The sequence below is a fragment of the Pezoporus flaviventris genome, unplaced genomic scaffold, assembly GCF_033815535.1.
Source record: "Pezoporus flaviventris isolate CSIRO_AGI_PZ_B2104156 unplaced genomic scaffold, CSIRO_AGI_Pfla_v1 ptg000939l, whole genome shotgun sequence".
In the NCBI taxonomy this organism is placed as follows: Eukaryota; Metazoa; Chordata; class Aves; order Psittaciformes; family Psittacidae; genus Pezoporus; species Pezoporus flaviventris.
In genome coordinates, this window is record NW_026893484.1 from 1 (window position 1) to 17,948 (window position 17,948).

The 17,948-nt window shown below is 57.2% G+C and overlaps 2 protein-coding genes across 2 annotated transcripts; both read left to right on the forward strand.

Annotated features, from left to right (window-relative positions):
* Positions 1 to 4,557: 4,557 nt before the first annotated feature.
* Positions 4,558 to 5,896, forward strand: UBL5 (ubiquitin like 5). Its single transcript, XM_061444503.1, has 5 exons — positions 4,558 to 4,651; positions 4,748 to 4,809; positions 5,472 to 5,555; positions 5,683 to 5,720; positions 5,825 to 5,896. Exons 2-5 carry the CDS (start codon positions 4,754 to 4,756, stop codon positions 5,866 to 5,868), a joined length of 222 nt encoding a protein of 73 aa, XP_061300487.1. The 5' UTR covers positions 4,558 to 4,651; positions 4,748 to 4,753; the 3' UTR covers positions 5,869 to 5,896.
* Positions 5,897 to 6,300: 404 nt separating this feature from the next.
* PIN1 (peptidylprolyl cis/trans isomerase, NIMA-interacting 1) lies at positions 6,301 to 15,123 on the forward strand. The gene is made up of 4 exons (XM_061444504.1): positions 6,301 to 6,398; positions 7,871 to 8,107; positions 12,295 to 12,405; positions 14,871 to 15,123. Exons 1-4 carry the CDS (start codon positions 6,341 to 6,343, stop codon positions 14,978 to 14,980), a joined length of 516 nt encoding a protein of 171 aa, XP_061300488.1. The 5' UTR covers positions 6,301 to 6,340; the 3' UTR covers positions 14,981 to 15,123.
* Positions 15,124 to 17,948: the final 2,825 nt, after the last annotated feature.

Genomic DNA, 17,948 nt, shown 5'->3' on the forward strand with positions numbered 1-17,948 from the left:
TAGCTCCTGTCTGCAATGGGGTCCTCCCCTCCATCAGCTCCTGTCTGCAATGGGGTGATCCCCCCCATCAGCTCCTGTCTGCAATGGGGTCATCCCCCCTCAACCCCCTGCCTGCAATGGGGTGATCCCCCCCTCAATCCCCTGCCTGCAATGGGGTGATCCCCCCCTCAATCCCCTGCCTGCAATGGGATGACCCCCCCCCCATTTCAGCCCCTGCCTGCAATGGGGTGATACCCCCCTTCATCCCCTGCCCACAGTGGGGTGATCCCCCCCCTCAACTCCCTGCCTGCAATGGGGTGATCCCCCCCTCAATCCCCTGCCTGCAATGGGGTGATCTCCTGCCTGCAATGGGGTGATCCCCACCTCAATCCCCTGCCTGCAATGGGGTGATCCCCCCCTCAATCCCCTGCCTGCAATGGGGTGATCCCCCCCTCAATCCCCTGCCTGCAATGGGGTGATCTCCTGCCTGCAATGGGGGGATCCCCACCTCGATCCCCTGCCTGCAATGGGGTGATCCCCCCTTCAATCCCCTGCCTGCAATGGGGTGATCCCCCCCTCAATCCCCTGCCTGCAATGGGGTGATCCCCCCCTCAACCCCCTGCCTGCAATGGGGTGATCCCCCCCTCAACTCCCTGCCTGCAATGGGGTGATCCCCCCCTCAATCCCCTGCCTGCAGTGGGGTGATCTCCTGCCTGCAATGGGGTGATCCCCCCTTCAATCCCCTGCCTGCAATGGGGTGATCCCCCCTTCAATCCCCTGCCTGCAATGGGGTGATCCCCCCCTCAACCCCCTGCCTGCAATGGGGTGATCCCCCCTTCAATCCCCTGCCTGCAATGGGGTGATCCCGTCTCAGCCCTGTTGCCTTCACAAGCCGTGGTGACCTGGTTCAGGAACGGCACGGTGACCAACCCCAGGCCGCTCGGGCCATCAGCTCACAGCCACCAATGTGGTGGATGGCAAATGCCATTTATTGTATGTAAAACAGCATTATATACCCTGGGTTTGTGACGTCACTTCCGTCTGCCTACATCACAAACCAAATGCTATTGGCTATCAAGAGAGGGGCCCCATCTTTCCCTATAGCGCGACATCTTCCGGCCGCCAGACCCTACCTACCTACATTTCCCCTCTCCCCATGCATCACTAAATTGGCTAAATATAACAACATTTAAAATGCATGTATCGTAATCTTGGATAACATGCTAAATGTATCTTAATCTGTGTTTTACAACATTTCTTAAAACACACACCATATACTTGAATAAAAAATATAAGGCACCTTAAGCAAGAGATAACGAAGATGTAACAGAGAATAACAGGGTATAACTGGAGATGGGTAAAAATTCTAAGCAAGAGCACTCTTAAAGCAATTGCTGGCGTTCTATCAGCATGATGTTAACCTTTTTTAGACGGCTTTTGACAAACGACACCAGCTTATTCAATATACAGGGTCCAAACATCAACGCTATCACGATTGTTATAACTGGCCCTATCAGGGTAGATATTAGGGTGGCAAGCCATGGGGAATGGTTAAACCATGATGCAAACCAATTTTGTTGCGCCTCTCGTTCCCGTTTTTCTAGGCCTTCTCGTAGTTTGGCCATAGCATCCCTCACTATTCCAGTGTGGTCGGCATATAGACAACATTCTTCCCTCAGTGCGACGCATCCTCCTCCTCGTTGTAAGAACGCTAGGTCTAACCCGCTTCGATTTTGTAGCACTACCTCAGACAGTGATCTAAGTGAACTTTCTAATGCACTGATTGCTCAACTCTAGCCAGGTCCTCGTCCACTGCCATTCTCAGGGCACTAAGTGCTTTATTTTGTTGCACTAAGGATGCTACTCCTGTACCTATTCCCGCACGTCCTACGCTCATTAGAGTGGCTATTGTTGGTGCTGTAAAGGGTTCCCGTTTTGACAGATGGTGTTCCGGGGTCATTTGTGAATCATAGACAAATTTTCAGCATGGTAGAAGATTTTAGGAACTAGAGTTACTTGGACACAATATTCTGAGGAGTCATTAAATTTGTCTAACGACAAACAAGGTGTAACTCCCGTAACGGAACAAACCCACTTGGCATTGCTGGCCGGTATCAGCCACCGTGCAGGGGTTTTTAGCTTGTGTCACATTAGCACACAGTTGTTTTTTATGTTTTGGGATTTTACCCATCACATGTGCTAATGTAATCCCTTGTTTGTCTGTGTTTCCAAACACACTGGGCTGGATTCGTACCATTTTGCTCGTCTGGGGGTGTCGCTTACTCCTATAGCCTCGTAAAAGGGGGGGTTTATCCCGTAGCACAACCAACAATGCTCTGTGAGATTTGGGTGAGTTTTGTTCAGTAGTTGATAGCTAGCTTGCATCATTTTCCAAAGAGAATTTTGATCGGAAATTTTGGTGGTGTGTGCAATAACTTCAGTACTACTTCCAATACTATGTGGTAATGGTGTAGGTGTCGTTGGGTTGGGCATCGTTGGGACAGGTACTTCTGGGTGAAGAACCGGATTAGATCCTACGGGTTTAGGATCTCGTGGGATTGGTTCCTTCTTTATTAAAATGAGGCCCCCTGTATCGGTTCCTGATTCCTTATATCGCACCCCCCAAGTTTTCCCTATTATCCACCCATGGTCGAAAGGGTTCGTTACATTAATCATAAGATGCTGACAGCTCCCCAGGTCGATTCTCCCACGGGGAGCTAATACTATTCCTTCATTCCAACTTTGTTCCGGAGGGGTACATCCATAAGGCCCCCATTGTACCCTTAAAAACCTGTCTGGAGTTTCAGGGACCCAATTTGAGGCTATTGTCTCGCATCCCCAGTAGGCACAATAATATTCCCCGGGGTAATTGCAATATCCTTTTCCTGGATTCGAGCTCGGGCAGAAATAATACCCTATATGATCTAAACACGGGTCTCTAGGCACTAGTTGACAGAGGCTAGCAGTAAAGGTGGGTCCTCCTGTTGTGACTAGGCTTTGGATAACTTTTTGGTCTTCCCACCTAGACAAGGTCCACTTAAAAGGCTGATGGGGGTGGTACTCTGATACTGCTTGTCCTATAGCGACGAGCTGTAAAATGAGGATCACAAAAAGACATCGTAGCCTCCGTGTATGGGGGTTATGTGGCCGTTGTGCGGAGTCTGTCGGTGCGGAACTAGGTGTGGGCAGGATGTCTGTTGACTTGTCATCTTCTCTTGTTACCGGGGCGTACGGGTTACGAGGACGTCCGATAATCCGATTCTGTGGATAAAACCTCACAGTTTTGTTAGTTCTATTTCTGGAGGTCTGGTTTGAGGGACTTAAGCGGACACCACTGAACTTTTCCATCTTTTTTAACCGTGGCACAGCCCCTGTCTGCAATGGGGTGATTCCCCCCTCAATCCCTGCCTGCAATGGGGTGATCCCCCCCTCAATCCTCTGCCTGCAATGGGGTGATCCCCCCCTCAATCCCCTGCCTGCAATGGGGTGATCCCCCCTCAATCCCCTGCCTGCAATGGGGTGATCCCCCTCTCAATCCCCTGCCTGCAATGGGGTGATCCCCCTCTCAATCCCCTGCCTGCAATGGGATGATTCCCCCCTCAATCCCCTGCCTGCAATGGGGTGATCCCCCCCTCAATCCCCTGCCTGCAATGGGGTGATCCCCCCTCAATCCCCTGCCTGCAATGGGGTGATCCCCCCCTCAATCCCCTGCCTGCAATGGGGTGATCCCCCTCTCAATCCCCTGCCTGCAATGGGGTGATCCCCCTCTCAATCCCCTGCCTGCAATGGGATGATTCCCCCCTCAATCCCCTGCCTGCAATGGGGTGATCCCCCCTTCAATCCCCTGCCTGCAATGGGGTGATCCCCCTCTCAATCCCCTGCCCGCAATGGGGTGATTCCCCCCTCAATCCCCTGCCCGCAATGGGGTGATCCCCCCCTTAATCCCCTGCCTGCAATGGGGTGATCCCCCTCTCAATCCCCTGCCCGCAATGGGGTGATTCCCCCCTCAATCCCCTGCCCGCAATGGGGTGATCCCCCTCTCAATCCCCTGCCTGCAATGGGGTGATCCCCCCGTCAATCCCCTGCCCACACTGGGGTGCTCCCATACCCGGCGCTGGGTCAGATCCACGTGTCTCCACACCATCCGGTCCAATGCGAGCTGCCGCCACCGCCGGCAGACCCTGCGGGGAAGCGATCAGGGCCGGGCCCGAAAGCAGCCGGTACCGGTCCAAGGGTGGGTCCTACCCAGCCGCTCTCAGCCGGTCCCGGTACAAGGGGGGGCCCTACCCGGCCGCTCTCAGCCGGTCCCGGTACAAGGGGGGGGGCCCTACCCGGCCGCTCTCAGCCGGTCCCGGTACAAGGCGGGGGGCCCTACCCGGCCGCTCTCAGCCGGTCCCGGTACAACGGGGGGGGCCCTACCCGGCCGCTCTCAGCCGGTCCCGGTACAACGGGGGGGGCCCTACCCGGCCGCTCTCAGCCGGTCCCGGTACAAGGTGGGGGGGCCCTACCCGGCCGCTCTCAGCCGGTCCCACGGCGGCAGCAGCACCGAATGGGGCAGCACCGAGCCCTCCCCTGCTGCCGCCGCCGCCGCCATCTTGCCCGGTCCCCCAACACTTCCTCTTCCGGTTTGCTCCCCGGCTAACTTCCGCTTCCGGCGCTGTGGCGGAGCTCGGTGAGTGCCGGGGGGGGGCTCCGGGCCCTTCCGTGTTTAGCCCCGTTACCCCCCCCCCCCCGGTGTCCTCCCCGTTAACCCGGCCTCGTCCTCCAGGCAACCATGATCGAAGTCGTCTGCAACGACCGCTTGGGCAAGAAAGTGCGGGTGAAATGCAAGTATCCGCCGAGAACCGGGAGCGGGGGGGGCTGAGGGGGGGGGGGTTCCCGGTTCCTTCCCCCCCCCCTTTTCCCGATTCCTTCCCCCCCTTTTCCCGGTTCCTTCCCCCCTTTTCCCGGTTCCTTCCCCCACTTTTCCCCGTTCTTCCCCCCCCTTTTCCCGGTTCCTTCCCCCCTTTTCCCCGTTCTCCCCCCCCCCCCCTTTTCCCGGTTCCTTCCCCCCCCCTTTTCCCGGTTCCTTCCCCCCCCCCTTTTCCCGGTTCCTTCCCCCCCCCCTTTTCCCGGTTCCTTCCCCCCCCCTTTTCCCGGTTTCTCTCTCCCCTTTTCCCGGTTTCCCCCCCCCTTTTCCCGGTTCCTTTCCCCCCTTTTCCCGATTCCTTCCCCCCCCTTTCCGTTCCTTCCCCCCCTTTTCCCGGTTCTTCCCCCCTTTTTCCCGCTTCCTTCCCCCCTTTTTCCCGGTTCCTTCCCCCCCTTTTCCCGGTTTCTCCCCCTTCTTTTCCTGGTTCCTCCCCCCCTTTTCCCAGTTCCTTTCCCCATTTTTCCCGGTTCTTCTGCCTCCTTTTCCTCCCCCCCCCTCCCTTTCTCTCCCCCCTAGTCCGGGTTCTTCCCCCCCCCGCCTTTCCCCAGTTCCTTCCCCCTCTTTTCCTTAACGCCCCCGTTAGCACCGAGGACTCGATCCGGGACCTGAAGAAGCTGATCGCGGCGCAGACCGGCACCCGCTGGGATAAGATCGTGCTCAAGAAGTGGTGAGTGCCAGCGGGCTGGAAGCAGTCGAGGCCCGCATCGTGTCCCCCGTCCCCCCCCGGGGGGGCTCTCCCCTTCCCTGTGCTGGGGCGGTGGAGCCGGTACCAGCCCCGCTTTCCGTCCCCGCAGGTACACCATCTTCAAGGATCACGTCACGCTGGGCGACTGTATCCTGCTGCGGGCGGGTGTTTCACCCTATTAACGGGTGTATTGGGGGGGGGGGTGTTCACTGCATCCTTCCCCATCTCTTCTCCTTAACCCCATCCTCCAGATGAGATCCATGATGGCATGAACCTGGAGCTCTACTACCAGTAGCGGCTGCCGTTCCTTCCCGGTGCTCTCCACTCCGTGGGGACCCCCCCATCCCAAACCCCGTTGTCCCTCCCCGGGCCGTGTTGAGGCTCTGAACCTGCTGCAGCTGCCCTGGAGCGTTTAAGTGGTTTCTAATAAATGTGTTTCTCGGGTCTCTGGTTCTTGCGTGGCACGGGGCGGCGGCACCGGGAGCCGCTGAAACGGGGATGGTGGTGGGGGGGAGACCGACGTTTTGCTGCTTCGCTTCGCTCTCTGACATCTTTTGCCCACCCGCGGCCACCGTCCGCTCCACTGTCCAGCCCCCCCCCCCCTTTACGAGCACCAGACGGACAGGCTCTTCAACCAATGGCAGCGCGGGAAGCTTGGGCGCGGCCTTCCCTTTGGCCAATGGGAGCAGGGAACGGGACAGTTGTCCCACCCACCCTCCTCCTTCTTCCTTCCCCACCACGGGTGCGGGAGGCGCAGCCGAGGGAAGATGGCGGAGGAGGAGAAGCTGCCCGCGGGCTGGGAGAAGCGCATGAGCCGCAGCTCCGGTACGGCCAACGGCGGGGCTCGGGGTGGGGGGGCAGCGGCGGCCCGGCCTGGGCCTCACCGGCAGGGTCGCGTGGGCGGTGGGGCCCGGTTTAGGCCTCACCGGGGGTCGCGGGCCGGGTAGGCCCGGCCTAGGCCTCGCCGTGGTGTGCGGGGCTCCGGGGCCTCGGTGCTGCGTGGGGCCGGGCCGGGGTTGCTCCGCCACCGGTGGGACCGGGAGAAGGCGCTCTCTGAAGGCCTAAGGAGGAGGCTTTGCTCCCGGTGCGGCTGCGGGGGATTGGGGCCGGCGCCGTTATGGGCGAGAGGCGCCCGGTTCCAGAGCCCGGTTCTGGGGTGGGTTGGGGTGTTAAAGGGGGCCTGGGGTACCCTTTGCTTCGGTGGGAGCATCCGGAGGCTGTTGCTTGGGATTGCAAGGGGGAATTGGGGCCCTGTGGGCTTGGGTCTGCTTCAATGGAGAGCTTTGGGGGTGAGCGATGCAATGGAAGCAAAGGGGTGGAGGAAGGCTTTGCGATGGGAAAGACTGGAGCCTCTGGTGAACGATGGGAACGGAGCGTGGGGAATGGCGGAGGTGTGGAGGCCTCCCCCTGCATCGGGGGGCTGAGCTCGTGGAGGGGGGATGCGGCCGAGCACACACAGAATGCACCCTGCCGGGCCCTCGGGGGCTAAAGAGGTGCTTGGGGGGGCGGAGAAAGCTGCTTCTGGGGGTGAAAACCTGGTGCTGAGGCTTGAGGAAGCCGAGGAGGGGGCAGAAGCTTGTTCTAGGAGCAGCGAAAGCTGCTTCGGGGGGTTAGAAGCTGATTCTTGGGGCAGAGAAAGCTGCTTCTGGGGGTTAAAACCTGGTGTGGAGGCTTGAGGAAGCGGAGTGGGGGGGCAGAAGTTGGTTCTGGGGCAGGGAAAGCTGTTTTGGGGGGCCTGAAGCTGGTTCTTGGGGGCCAGAAGCTGGTTCTTGGGGCCAAGACAGCTGCTTCTGCGGGTTAGAAGCTGCTTCTTGGGGTCAGAATCTGCCTCTTGGGGGGCAGAAGCTGCTTCTTGGAGCAGAGAAAGCTGTTTCGGGGGTTAGAAACTGATTCTTGAGGCAGAGAAAACTGCGTCTTGAGGGTCCGAAGCTGCCTTTTGCGGGTCAGAGAAAGCACCTGGGGGGTCAGAGAAAGCACCTTGTTGGGGGGCAGAGAAAGCACCTTCTGGGGGTCAGAAGCTGCCTCTTGGGGGTCAGAAGCAGCTTCTTGGGGCCAGAAGATGCTTTCTGGAGCAGATAAAGCTGCCTCTTGGGGGTCCCGAAGCTGCCTCTTGGGGGTCCCGAAGCTGCCTCTTGGGGGTCCCGAAGCTGCCTCTTGGGGGTCCCGAAGCTGCCTCTTGGGGGTCCCGAAGCTGCCTCTTGGGGGTCCGAAGCTGCCTATGGGGCTCAGCAGCGGTGTGCGGATCTCCCCCGGCCCCTGAACTCAGCCCCTCTCCCCCTCTCTCTGTGTGTCCCCAGGCCGGGTCTATTACTTCAACCACATCACCAACGCCAGCCAGTGGGAGCGGCCCAGCGGCGGCGGCGGCCCCGGCAGCGGCGGCCCCGGTAGCGGCGGCGGCAGGAACGGGCCCGGCGAGCCCAGCAAGGTGCGGTGCTCCCACCTGCTGGTGAAGCACAACCAGTCCCGGCGCCCGTCCTCCTGGCGGCAGGACAAGATCACGAGGACCAAAGACGAGGCCCTGGGGCTGATCAATGGCAAGTACAAGGCTGGGGGGGGGGGGGGGGGCGAGCAGCAACTCTGCTCTCCAACGGGGGAGTGGGGCGGGGAAGGGGGTTGCAGGCTCCGGTTGCCCCCTTCAGGGTGCTGGGGAGATGCTTTCAGCCACATGCTGAGCTCTTTAGGCTGAGGAAGTTGGGGCTGTGCAGCCTGGAGGAGAGAAGCTGCGTGGAGAGCTCAGAGCAGCTTCCATGTCTGAAGGGGGCTATAGGGATGCTGGGGAGGGACTCTTCATTGGGGACTGGAGTGACAGGACAAGGGGTAACGGGTTCAAAGTGAAACAGGGGAAGTTTAGATTGGATCTAAGGAGGAAATTCTTTCCTGTGAGGGTGCTGAGGCACTGCAATGGGTTGCCCAAGAGGTTGTGAATGCTCCATCCCTGATGGTGCTCAAGGCCAGGTTGGATGAAGCCTCGGGTGCCATGGTTCGGTGTGAGGTGTCCCTGCCCATGGCAGGGGGTTGGAGCTGGATGATCTTAAGGTCCTTTCCAACCCACACTGTTCTAGGATCTCCTTTGCTGGGCGATGCAATGGCTTAAAGGCAGGTCCCAGCCCGTGTGTCTTCCCCTTTGTGGTGCATTTTGGGGGGGGGGGGGGGGGAATGGATGTTATGGCCGAGGTTGGTTTGTATTTTTCTTGTGTTGTAAGCATGTATTTTTTTTCCATTAAAAAAAAAAATAAACTGATTTCAAGCACAACCCAGATGTTCTTTAAACACTTCTTCTTTTGGTTTGATGTCACTGGACTCCTCAGGAGCAAGTTAGAGTCGTTTAAGTGCCATTGGAGCTCTGCTTGAAAGCAGGATGCTCCTAGGAAGCCATCAGCCTTGCCCAAAGCAGTGTAAATGACCCAGTCTGCCTGGGTTTCCCCCCAATACTCTGGCTTAGGAGCTGGCTTAAGGTGCCTTTTGCAGGAGGTGCTGTTCATTTTTTGCAGGGGGATTGTGGCCTCGTGAGTTGATGTTGTGTTTCCTCACCGGTGAGGTTTTGATCTTGAGGAAGTGAATTCCAAGCCCAGCTTTTCCCTTTTAGGATGAGGGATTTGGGACTGAATTAAACCTTCACCTTAACCCCCCAAGTGATGAATTGGTGATGCTGCGACTGTGCTTGCTAATGGGCCTTTCCTGGCAGCAAGGTAGGGGCATGCAGATAGATCCCACAGGCTGGGCCTGGCTTATCTCTCATGGCCCACAGGCTGGGCCTGGCTTATCTCTGGTGGCTTCAGCAGCAAGGGGAGAGGATAAGGAGGACGTTGTGGCTCTTGCCTTGGTCCTAAGCACCCCCAAAGGCAAGCACTTGCTTCGGTGCAAGCTTTGGGAGGGCAGGTTCTGTGCTGCATCACTCTTGGTGGTGACCAGTAGGTGGTATCCACTGCCCGCCTTTGGGAAGGGAAGGGAAGGGAAATTCCCTGCCAGAGAGGGTGCTTAGGGAATTGGGAACTTAGGGGATTGCTTCCTTCAGGTGAGGGTGGCTCAGAAAGGGTCAGCAGAGGTGACAAAGCTTCATGGGAAGATCTGGGCCAAAGGCAAGAGGAAAGCATCGAAATCTTGAAGCAGAGCTGCCAATTCTGTCTTTTCTCTCTCTTTTTTTCCTCCTAGAATGGGAATACCAGTGTCAAATCCCCCCAGACCCACCCCCTAACCACCTACCCCTTGTTTCTTGCCTGAGTGTCCTTAAAGCACTGAATTAAGTGGCATTTCTTGCTGATGGAGTGCATTCCGAGCATCCTCCTCCTTCCCAACCTGCTTTGCCACGCCGAGCCAGGCAGGCTTTTGGTCCCTGGTAATGTAGGTCAGTGCTGTTTCTACTCTTAGGCCTCCTTTGCACTTCAGTTTGAATTAATCTTCCCCGAGCACGGGTTCATGGTGAGGTGCAAGGTTCCAGATGAACTCTTGGCTCTGCCTTTGCTGTGGCATTCACTCCGTGCAGGATGCTGCAGCCATCCTGCTGCTTCTGGAGCCGTCCATAACCCATGTGCACGTGGTCCTCCTCCTGATGGAGCCCTCTTTTAGGGGAAAAGAGGCCTTTTCTTGTAGGGAAAAGGCTCATTCATCCCACTTCCCAGAGCCAGTTTGGGTTGGAACAACTTCAGCTTTACAGAAGCTTTGGGCTTTATCCATGGAGTTGCCAGGCAGCTTTTGCGCTCAGGCTGCTCCCTGGCAGCCCAAGGAAGTAAATGAAGGAAGGAAATGCTATTTCAGTTGAGTGCTGAAACCCTCTTTACCCCTTGGATCCTGCTGCTGGGATAAGGGGCAGGCAGGTTTGGATGCAAACGTGAACCCTCTGCTCCTTCATTTGGGTGCTTCCTTCCTTTTGCATAGGCATCACCTCTTAGAACTGTGATTCCTGACACTTCTGGGTGCAATGTGTGACAGGTACTTGCTGGGGACTGGCAGCTACAGGCAATTAAATGCATATTTATGGGGGTACAAATGTATTTTTAGGTGAAACTCTGTTTTGCCAGCAACTGGTTGGCCTCGAGCTGCTTCGTTTCATAGGAGGAACCTCCATCCTGTCCTTAAGGAGTATTTTCCTGCCTACCCCCAGCTCTCATAGGTGCTTCTTTGGGTGTCTAAAGTGCTTCTTTGGGTGTCTAAAAGTCTATAGCATTCAAAGGAGCTGGCAAAGACTCATTTCTTCATCCTTTTGCCTTCCTTTTGGGGAGAGCATCCCTCCCAGATAATAAAGCCTGCCTCTGGGATTACATCCGTGGCCCTTTTCCAGGTAGGGATCTTGCACTGCTTGCAGCTAAGGTAAAATTGGGTTGAGAATAGCTAGTTGAAGGGGGTCTTTACAGGTTGATCTAGCAAAGTGCAGGCTCTTTATACATGCAGGCCACTGGGCTTACAGGGGAGTGAGCTGCAGGAGGCACTTGGGATGGCAGGACCAGGAGATTCAATAGCTTGGAGAGGGGGAAAGCTGCTTCTCTCTGGTTTTTGCTGTTGCAGAGCATCAGTTGCTTCTCTTGGAAGGTCTCAGATGCAACCCCATGAGGCTTTGCTGGCTCTTCCTAAAGCAGGGAAAGAGGGATCTAAAGGGGGGGGTTGGGCTTCATTTTTGGCCACTTTAAGGTTTAGATTTGGGCTTTGGATTGGGATTTATGCTCCTTTTCCCGAAGGAGCTGGGGGGAGTGCATGCAGCTGCACAGGATTCAGTGTGGGCTCGAGCCTCCACGACTGGGGGTGAGGGATGGAGCAGCGTTCCTTGTGCTGTGCTCCTCTCCAGTGTAATTCCCATAATGAGGAACTCCACGAGCACCTTATCAAGCTGTTGGCTGGAAAATGTGGTGCACCCCCAAGGGTTCCTTGTTCCAAGCTAGCCCAGGGGTGGCTCCAGTGGGCCAGATTGGGAGCAGGGAGGCAGGGCTCTGGTGACAGATGGTTCTTCACTGCCCTTTCAAAGAGCTGTCCTGACAGTTCACTCCTTGGGGGTTCTTTGTGCTTGGTCTCCTATGGAGGTGAGCTCTGAAATCCAGAGCTCATCTCGTCCCCAGCCCCATCAGGAATGGAATTGTTAGGGTTGGAAAGGACCTTAAGATCATCCAGTTCCAACCCCCCTGCCATGGGCAGGGTCACCTCACACTAAACCATGGCACCCAAGGCTCTGTCTTGAACACCACCAGGGATGGAGCATTCACAATCTCCTTGGGCAACCCATTCCAGTGCCTCAGCACCCTCACAGGAAAGAATTTTCTCCTTAGATCCAATCTAAACTCCCCTGTTTCAGTTTGAACCCGTTACCCCTTGTCCTGTCACTGCAGTCCCTAATGAAGAGTCCCTCCCCAGCATCCCTATAGGCCCCCTTCAGACACTGGAAGCTGCTCTGAGGTCTCTGTGCAGCTTCTCTTCTCCAGGCTGAGCAAATCCCATGCTTCAGGGCCAGCAGCAGGCAGGACCAGCTGCTTGCTTTAATAGGATCTGGGAATGATGCAAAAGAAGGGAATGTGCTTGGAAAGCAAAGGGGAGGCGAGTGCTTTTGGGGGGTTTGGGAATGCTTCGTTGTGGCTCTGCCTTGGTTTAGGAGGTCGGGAAGCTCTGCCCCATGGATTGCCACGATGCTCTGGGCCCTTCTTGCAGTGGGATGGAGAGCTCCAAGGGTGGGTGGTGGGGGGGGAGGTTTGGGCTGGTTTTTCTCCTTGAATCCCTGAACGATTCCCTCTTTTCCCAGGCTACATCCAGAAGATAAAATCGGGAGAAGAGGATTTCGAGTCTCTCGCTTCCCAGTTCAGCGACTGCAGCTCGGCCAAAGCAGGAGGAGACCTGGGGGTGTTTGGGAGAGGTAGGAATGGGAATGTCCCGGTGGGATCACAGGCTCCGTGCCTGTCTGCTTGGCAGGGGGTGGGTTGAATACAAGTGGGAAATGGGATTTCTGTGCTAAGGCAGCGTGCCGAGCAGGAGTTGCAGCTGGATGCCTGGAAGTTAAACCTATTAGGAATGCAAGCAGAGGATTATCCTCGGCAGGGAGGCGATGTTGTGTGAGCACCCGTCACCAAAGGGCTTCCCCCCCCCAAAGGGATTCTCCAGCTGCACTCAGTGGAAAGCCACTGCCTAATGAGCCATGAAGAAGGAAGCAGGGACTGAGTTGCTGAGGGATGCTTTGGCATCCTCCTCTTCGATGAGACAACAGCTCCCGTGCACCAGCACAGGGAGGGAGCAAGAAGCCAAACCTTGGGGCTGCTTGGCCAGTTAAGGGGATGTGCCCGGGTGGGAGGAATCAGCTTTGGGCTGGGGAAGTGCGACAGGGCCTCTCGTTTTGCTTCATCTTCCCCCTGCTCTCTGCGTTTGCACTAGGAGGAAAGGAAAGCCCTGCCATCATGAGGACAGCTGCAGCGTTCAAAGAACACCCCCAAAAAGCTGTTTAGAGCCAGGGTGCCCATGCATGTGTCATGAGAAGAGGGCGAGGAAAGGCTCTTGCCAAAGGAGAGAAGGTGACAGAACTCATAGGGACTTGCAGCAACCCCACAGGAAGAGCCACATCCCTGGAGGTGTTCAAGGTCGGATGGGGCTTGGAGCAAGCTGGGCTAGTGGAAGGTGTCCCTGTCCGTGGCAGGGGGTTGGAACTGGAGGAGCTTTAAGGTCCCTTCAACCCAAACCATTTTAGGATCCCATGGAACTGGGTCTTGGGTGGGTTTCCCCCAGCAAAACCACTCTTTCTCATCACTGTTCCCTTTAGGGTGCCATTCTGCAGCAGTCGCTTCCTCCACCACATCCCTTCACAGCGGAGTAACCGGTGTTGTGTTATGGCTCTGTATGGAGCAAAGCACCAAGGCCAGGGTGCTGTGTCTGCAGGGTTGGGCTCAGTGGCACCTCAGCTCTTTGTGCTCTTTAGAGATGGACCCAAAGAGGGTTTTTAGTGGTGCTGCTTTAACGCCTGCACCAAAACAGGAACGTTCCAAGAGCCACGTTCCACTAGATGGCATTGGAACCACGTGTGGTGGCCCAAGCCTGGCCCTGGCATTCCATCCCCCTCCCTGCACCCTGCTTCCTTCACTCAAGTGGGCTGCAGATGTAATGGGTTAGCACGTGGAGCACTGGTTCCTGCAGAGGTGAAGTTGTTAAACCCTTTCCATTTGTCTTCTTGAAGCCCTTCCTATTAAGTGAGCTCGAGGAGGAGCGTGGCCATGGAGCAGGGAGGCTCCTGCCTCAGCTGAAGTCAAGATTACAGCTCCTAGTGGAAAAGAACCCCCAAAGGCAGGTGCCAGTGACTGATGCTGGCTTTGTAACTGCAGCCTGGCAGCCTCTCCTAAGCACTGCAATAGGAGAAGGGCAATGCTGGGGAGCCACGTGCATCGAGTCAGTTTGGTAACAAACCACTATGGAAGGGGGAAAACACCCTGAAAGGGAGGAATAGAGCATCCTCTGTCTGCCTTGCTAGAGAAAGGGGATGTGGCTGGATGGAGGAAGTTAAACATCACTTCTGGAGGTGCTGCTGGGATAGATGTGGGGGGCTTGGAAAAGGTTGGGAAGCTTTAGTTCCTAAAGGGGCTGCAAGAAACCTGGAGAGGGGCTTTAGACAAGGGCCTGTAGGGACAGGACAAGGGGGAATGGCTTTAACCTGCCAGAGGGGAGACTGAGATGAGCTCTTAGGCAGAAGCTCTTCCCCATGAGGGTGCTGGGACACTGGGATGGGTTGAATGGAGAAGGTTTGGATGCCCCATCCCTGGCAGTGTTCAAGGACGGGGCTTGGAGCAAGCTGCTCCAGTGGAAGGTATCCTTGCCCATGGCAGGGGGTTGGAACGGGGTGAGCTTGAGGGTCCCTTCCCACCTCAAGCATTCTGGGATTCTCCCCACTGCCCCCTGAATCTGAGCATCTCTGGCTTCCCTGAAGCTGCTGAAACTCAGTGACCTGGGAGACAGGAGCCTTAAACCCAGTTCTTATCTAGGTCAGGCTGGTTGGTGTCTCTGTGTGCCTTGTGAGTTATTGAGTGCAGCCAGTAAGGCACACCAGAGCCTTTCCCCCCCCCCATAACCAGTACCTGGAGGACACAGGAGACTGGAACCTCCTCTTGTTGCCCGTGAGGCTGCAGCACAGCTCCTGAGCAGCCTTTTGGGTCCGCAGCTCTGAGCATCCCCCCTTTGCTGCAGGGATGCCTGCAGAGCCCCGTGGGTTTGAAGCCTCTTTGGGGAGCAGCCACAAGCAAACACCAGGTTGTTCAGCACTGACTTGGTTCTTTGGGAGCTGGCTCTGTTCTGAGGCTTGCTGCCCTGCTCTTCGCTGAGCTTTGTGGTGTCTGCTCCCCTCAGGTCAGATGCAGAAGCCTTTTGAAGACGCCTCCTTTGCGCTGCGGGCCGGCGAGATGAGCGGCCCCGTGTTCACAGAGTCAGGGATCCACATCATCCTGCGCACGGAGTGAAGTGCCTTGGGCCCGGAGGCAGGCCAAGGGCAAGGGGAAGGAGGGGGGGGCAAAACCCCACCGAGGGCATCACCGCCTCCAACCCTGCGCTCTCTCCCAAAGGAACTTCATCTCCACTTCAACGAATAACCAAGCTCATTTCATATCTCGGTCTCGTCTGTGGCACCGGACACGGTGGGTTTCCCCTGCATGGTTTAGCCAAGGCTGAGAACACCAGCAGAATCAAGACAGCAGCATCTTTCCGAAGCAGAACGTTAGAGCCAGCGTTCCTGGCGTGCCACAGCTGCTTGAGGTCCCCCCTGCCGTGGCTCCCGACGCCGAGGAGGTGTCCGTGCTAACGGCATCCCGCATCCGCGCCGATGCCGACTCCTGACCGGTGGTGCTGCGACGGAAGGAGCTCCCCATCCAACCCTCTCTCTGCACGTGTGGGCCAGCTCCTTTGAACCCCGAGGATGGGGATTTGCTGGGCAGCCCCGCTCGCTTGGGTTTGTACAACTGATTGACTAAAGCCATCTGTAAATTGAGTGCGAGATCTCCCCCCCTGCCCTTAGCATGGGGACGCCCGTCCCTCGGTGGTGGTCCCTCCGGCCCATCGCGCCGTGGCACCGGCTCTTCTCCCCTTCTCCTGCCATTGCTTTGACTCTCAAAACTTGAAGCTGCCTTTTGGTTCTGAACGGCAAACGAGAGGCTCAAAGGCCAGTGGTTGCCACGGCAGGAGGCTCCGTAGCCAGCCCGAGCTGAGGAGCGCTCCATCGGCTGCTGCGCGCTTCCCCTTTCGGCGCCGTGGTGTGGATTTGCTGTTGTAGCTTGGAGGCTGTTCTCCTTTCCCCTCGAGCTCCTCTCCATCCACGTGTGGTTTGAACGCTGTGAAGTCGTCCTTTATCCACTTTCCCCATTGCATCGCTTCTGGTTCGCGCCATCAACGCGGAGACATGGAATGAAATCAAATCCCAGCTTCGGTCCAGTGCAAACCAGCTGTATAGTCCCAGTTCTCTTCAGCAGCGAATAAAGCCCTCTCCAATTAACCGTGTGAAGAGCTCTGGTATTGATTATTTCTTCCCCCCTTCGCCTGCAGAGGTCTTGTTGCTTCTATTAGAGCAAGCCAGAACCTCTGCAGTGTGCCCTCGCTTTGCCCTTGCTGTCTGGGGTTGAGGGGGTTTAATCTTACAGCAGGGATGAAAGCTTTAATGTTCTCTGTTCCCTTCTGGTGTTGGGCTCTGTTTGCATCCAGCGCTGGGGGGAACAGCACCCAGAGGGATGTGGAGCTGCTGGAACGAGGCCATGGAGATGCAGCGAGGGCTGGAGCATCCCTGCTCTGGAGCCAGGCTGAGAGAGCTGGGCTGGGGCAGCCTGGAGAAGAGAAGGGTCCTGAAGGGGAGACCTGAGAGCAGCTCCAGTGCCTGAAGGGGCTGCAGGAAACCTGGAGAGGGGCTTGGGATGAGGGATGGAGGGACAGGATAAGGGGAATGGCTTTAACCTGCCAGAGGGGAGGTGGAGATGGGATGTTAGGCTCTTCCCTGTGAGGGTGGTGGGACACTGGCATGGGTTGAAGGGGGACGCAGTGGCAGCCCCTCTGTCATCTCTGATGCGTGGCATCTGTGATGCCAGAACCTGACTTGGGTGTTTCACCATGGCCTGGAGCCAGGTTCCTTCCCTGTGCTCTGGGGAATCCCGGAGCAGCACGACCCCATTCCCGCAGGAAGCCCTGGCTCTGGACTCAAGCACGTGTCAAGCCTTGGACTCCATCACTGGGGCGGTGACACTGATGCTGACTGCCTCTGACCGTATCCTCTTGGAAGCCTTCGCTTCTCCAGAAGGATCATTGAAGGGATTGCTCCTGGTTCCTCTCCAGAGCCTGAGGAAGAGGCTGTTGCATCCCTGGGGATCAGGAGCTGGTCGTGGACCGCATGGAGGAGCTGGAGTTGTGTGGTTGAATTTACAGCCTCAGGGTCTCCATGAACCAAAGCAGTGGGACCAGGTCAGGACCCCTGCGTCCCATCCGTGCCTCATGAGCACTGTGGGCTCTCTTTCCCTTCACTCCCAACCCCTTGCCCATGGATGTGCTCTGGGGGTCTCCGCTGGGAATGCCGTTTTTAGGGGAGGGGGCTCCATCTCATCCCCGTTACTGCATCCCTTGCTCCTTCAGCTCCTTCTCCCCATCCCATTTGTACATCCCCGTCTTGGCCTCCGCCTCTCCTCATGTCACTTCAATTCCACGAGCATCCCTGCGAAGTTTCCCAGCTGATCCCTCCTTTTCCACTGCCTTCTCCCTTTCTTTTGGCATCAAACCCTGGTATCACCCTGAGAGTGCAGAAGGGTTTGGGGGGGGGAGCTCGGACACGTTCTGAGGCGCTTTCCAATGGGATCGACACCCCCCCCATCCATGCTTTGCCATGAGCTGGGGCCGTCCCCGCTGCCTGTTGTTAATGGAGCGATGTCCTCAGGAAGATGCTCTTGCTCGCTGCTCTGAGGATGCTCTTGCGCCTCTAGATGTAGCTCTTGAGCTGTGGTACCCAGCGGAGCCGCCGCATCTCCCAGCCCCCCCCCCCCCCAAAAATGCTCCCTGCAGGGCCATTTTGTGCCTCTGCCTCTCTCGCAGCGGGGCATCTGCCCAGGGTCCGATCCTTGTGCAAACACAGCCTTAATCTGAGCATCACCCGCATCCCGTTTGATGCGGGTCCCCCCCCCCCGGCCCTCCTTCTCCTGGCGTTTCCTTCCCGCTCGGCTTCCAAGGACGAGGCTGGAGCCTTTAGCTCGGCTCTAAGGAGCTTTTCTGCTCGTTACACCGAGGCATTCCCGGCTTAAGGAAGAGGCAGCATTCCCTGCCTTGGCCTGGCTGGAGAGGGGCTGGGCTGCTGCAGCCGCGCAGTGCGGGGCTGAGATTCGCCTGGAGGCTTTAGGGATGCTCTGTGAGAGCTCCTGCCTTCTGTTTCCCACTTGCCCCCCAGATTTCCCGTTCCCCCCCCCA

Excerpts from the sequence above, each read along its gene's own strand:
- UBL5 (XM_061444503.1), top strand. The coding sequence starts at position 4,754 with ATGATCGAAGTCGTCTGCAACGACCGCTTGGGCAAGAAAGTGCGGGTG. Across the intron at positions 4,810-5,471 it reads AAAGTGCGGGTGAAATGCAA|CACCGAGGACTCGATCCGGG; the intron begins GTATCCGCCGAG and ends CGCCCCCGTTAG. Across the intron at positions 5,721-5,824 it reads TCACGTCACGCTGGGCGACT|ATGAGATCCATGATGGCATG; the intron begins GTATCCTGCTGC and ends CCCATCCTCCAG.
- PIN1 (XM_061444504.1), top strand. The coding sequence starts at position 6,341 with ATGGCGGAGGAGGAGAAGCTGCCCGCGGGCTGGGAGAAGCGCATGAGC. Across the intron at positions 8,108-12,294 it reads GGCCCTGGGGCTGATCAATG|GCTACATCCAGAAGATAAAA; the intron begins GCAAGTACAAGG and ends CTCTTTTCCCAG. Across the intron at positions 12,406-14,870 it reads CCTGGGGGTGTTTGGGAGAG|GTCAGATGCAGAAGCCTTTT; the intron begins GTAGGAATGGGA and ends TGCTCCCCTCAG.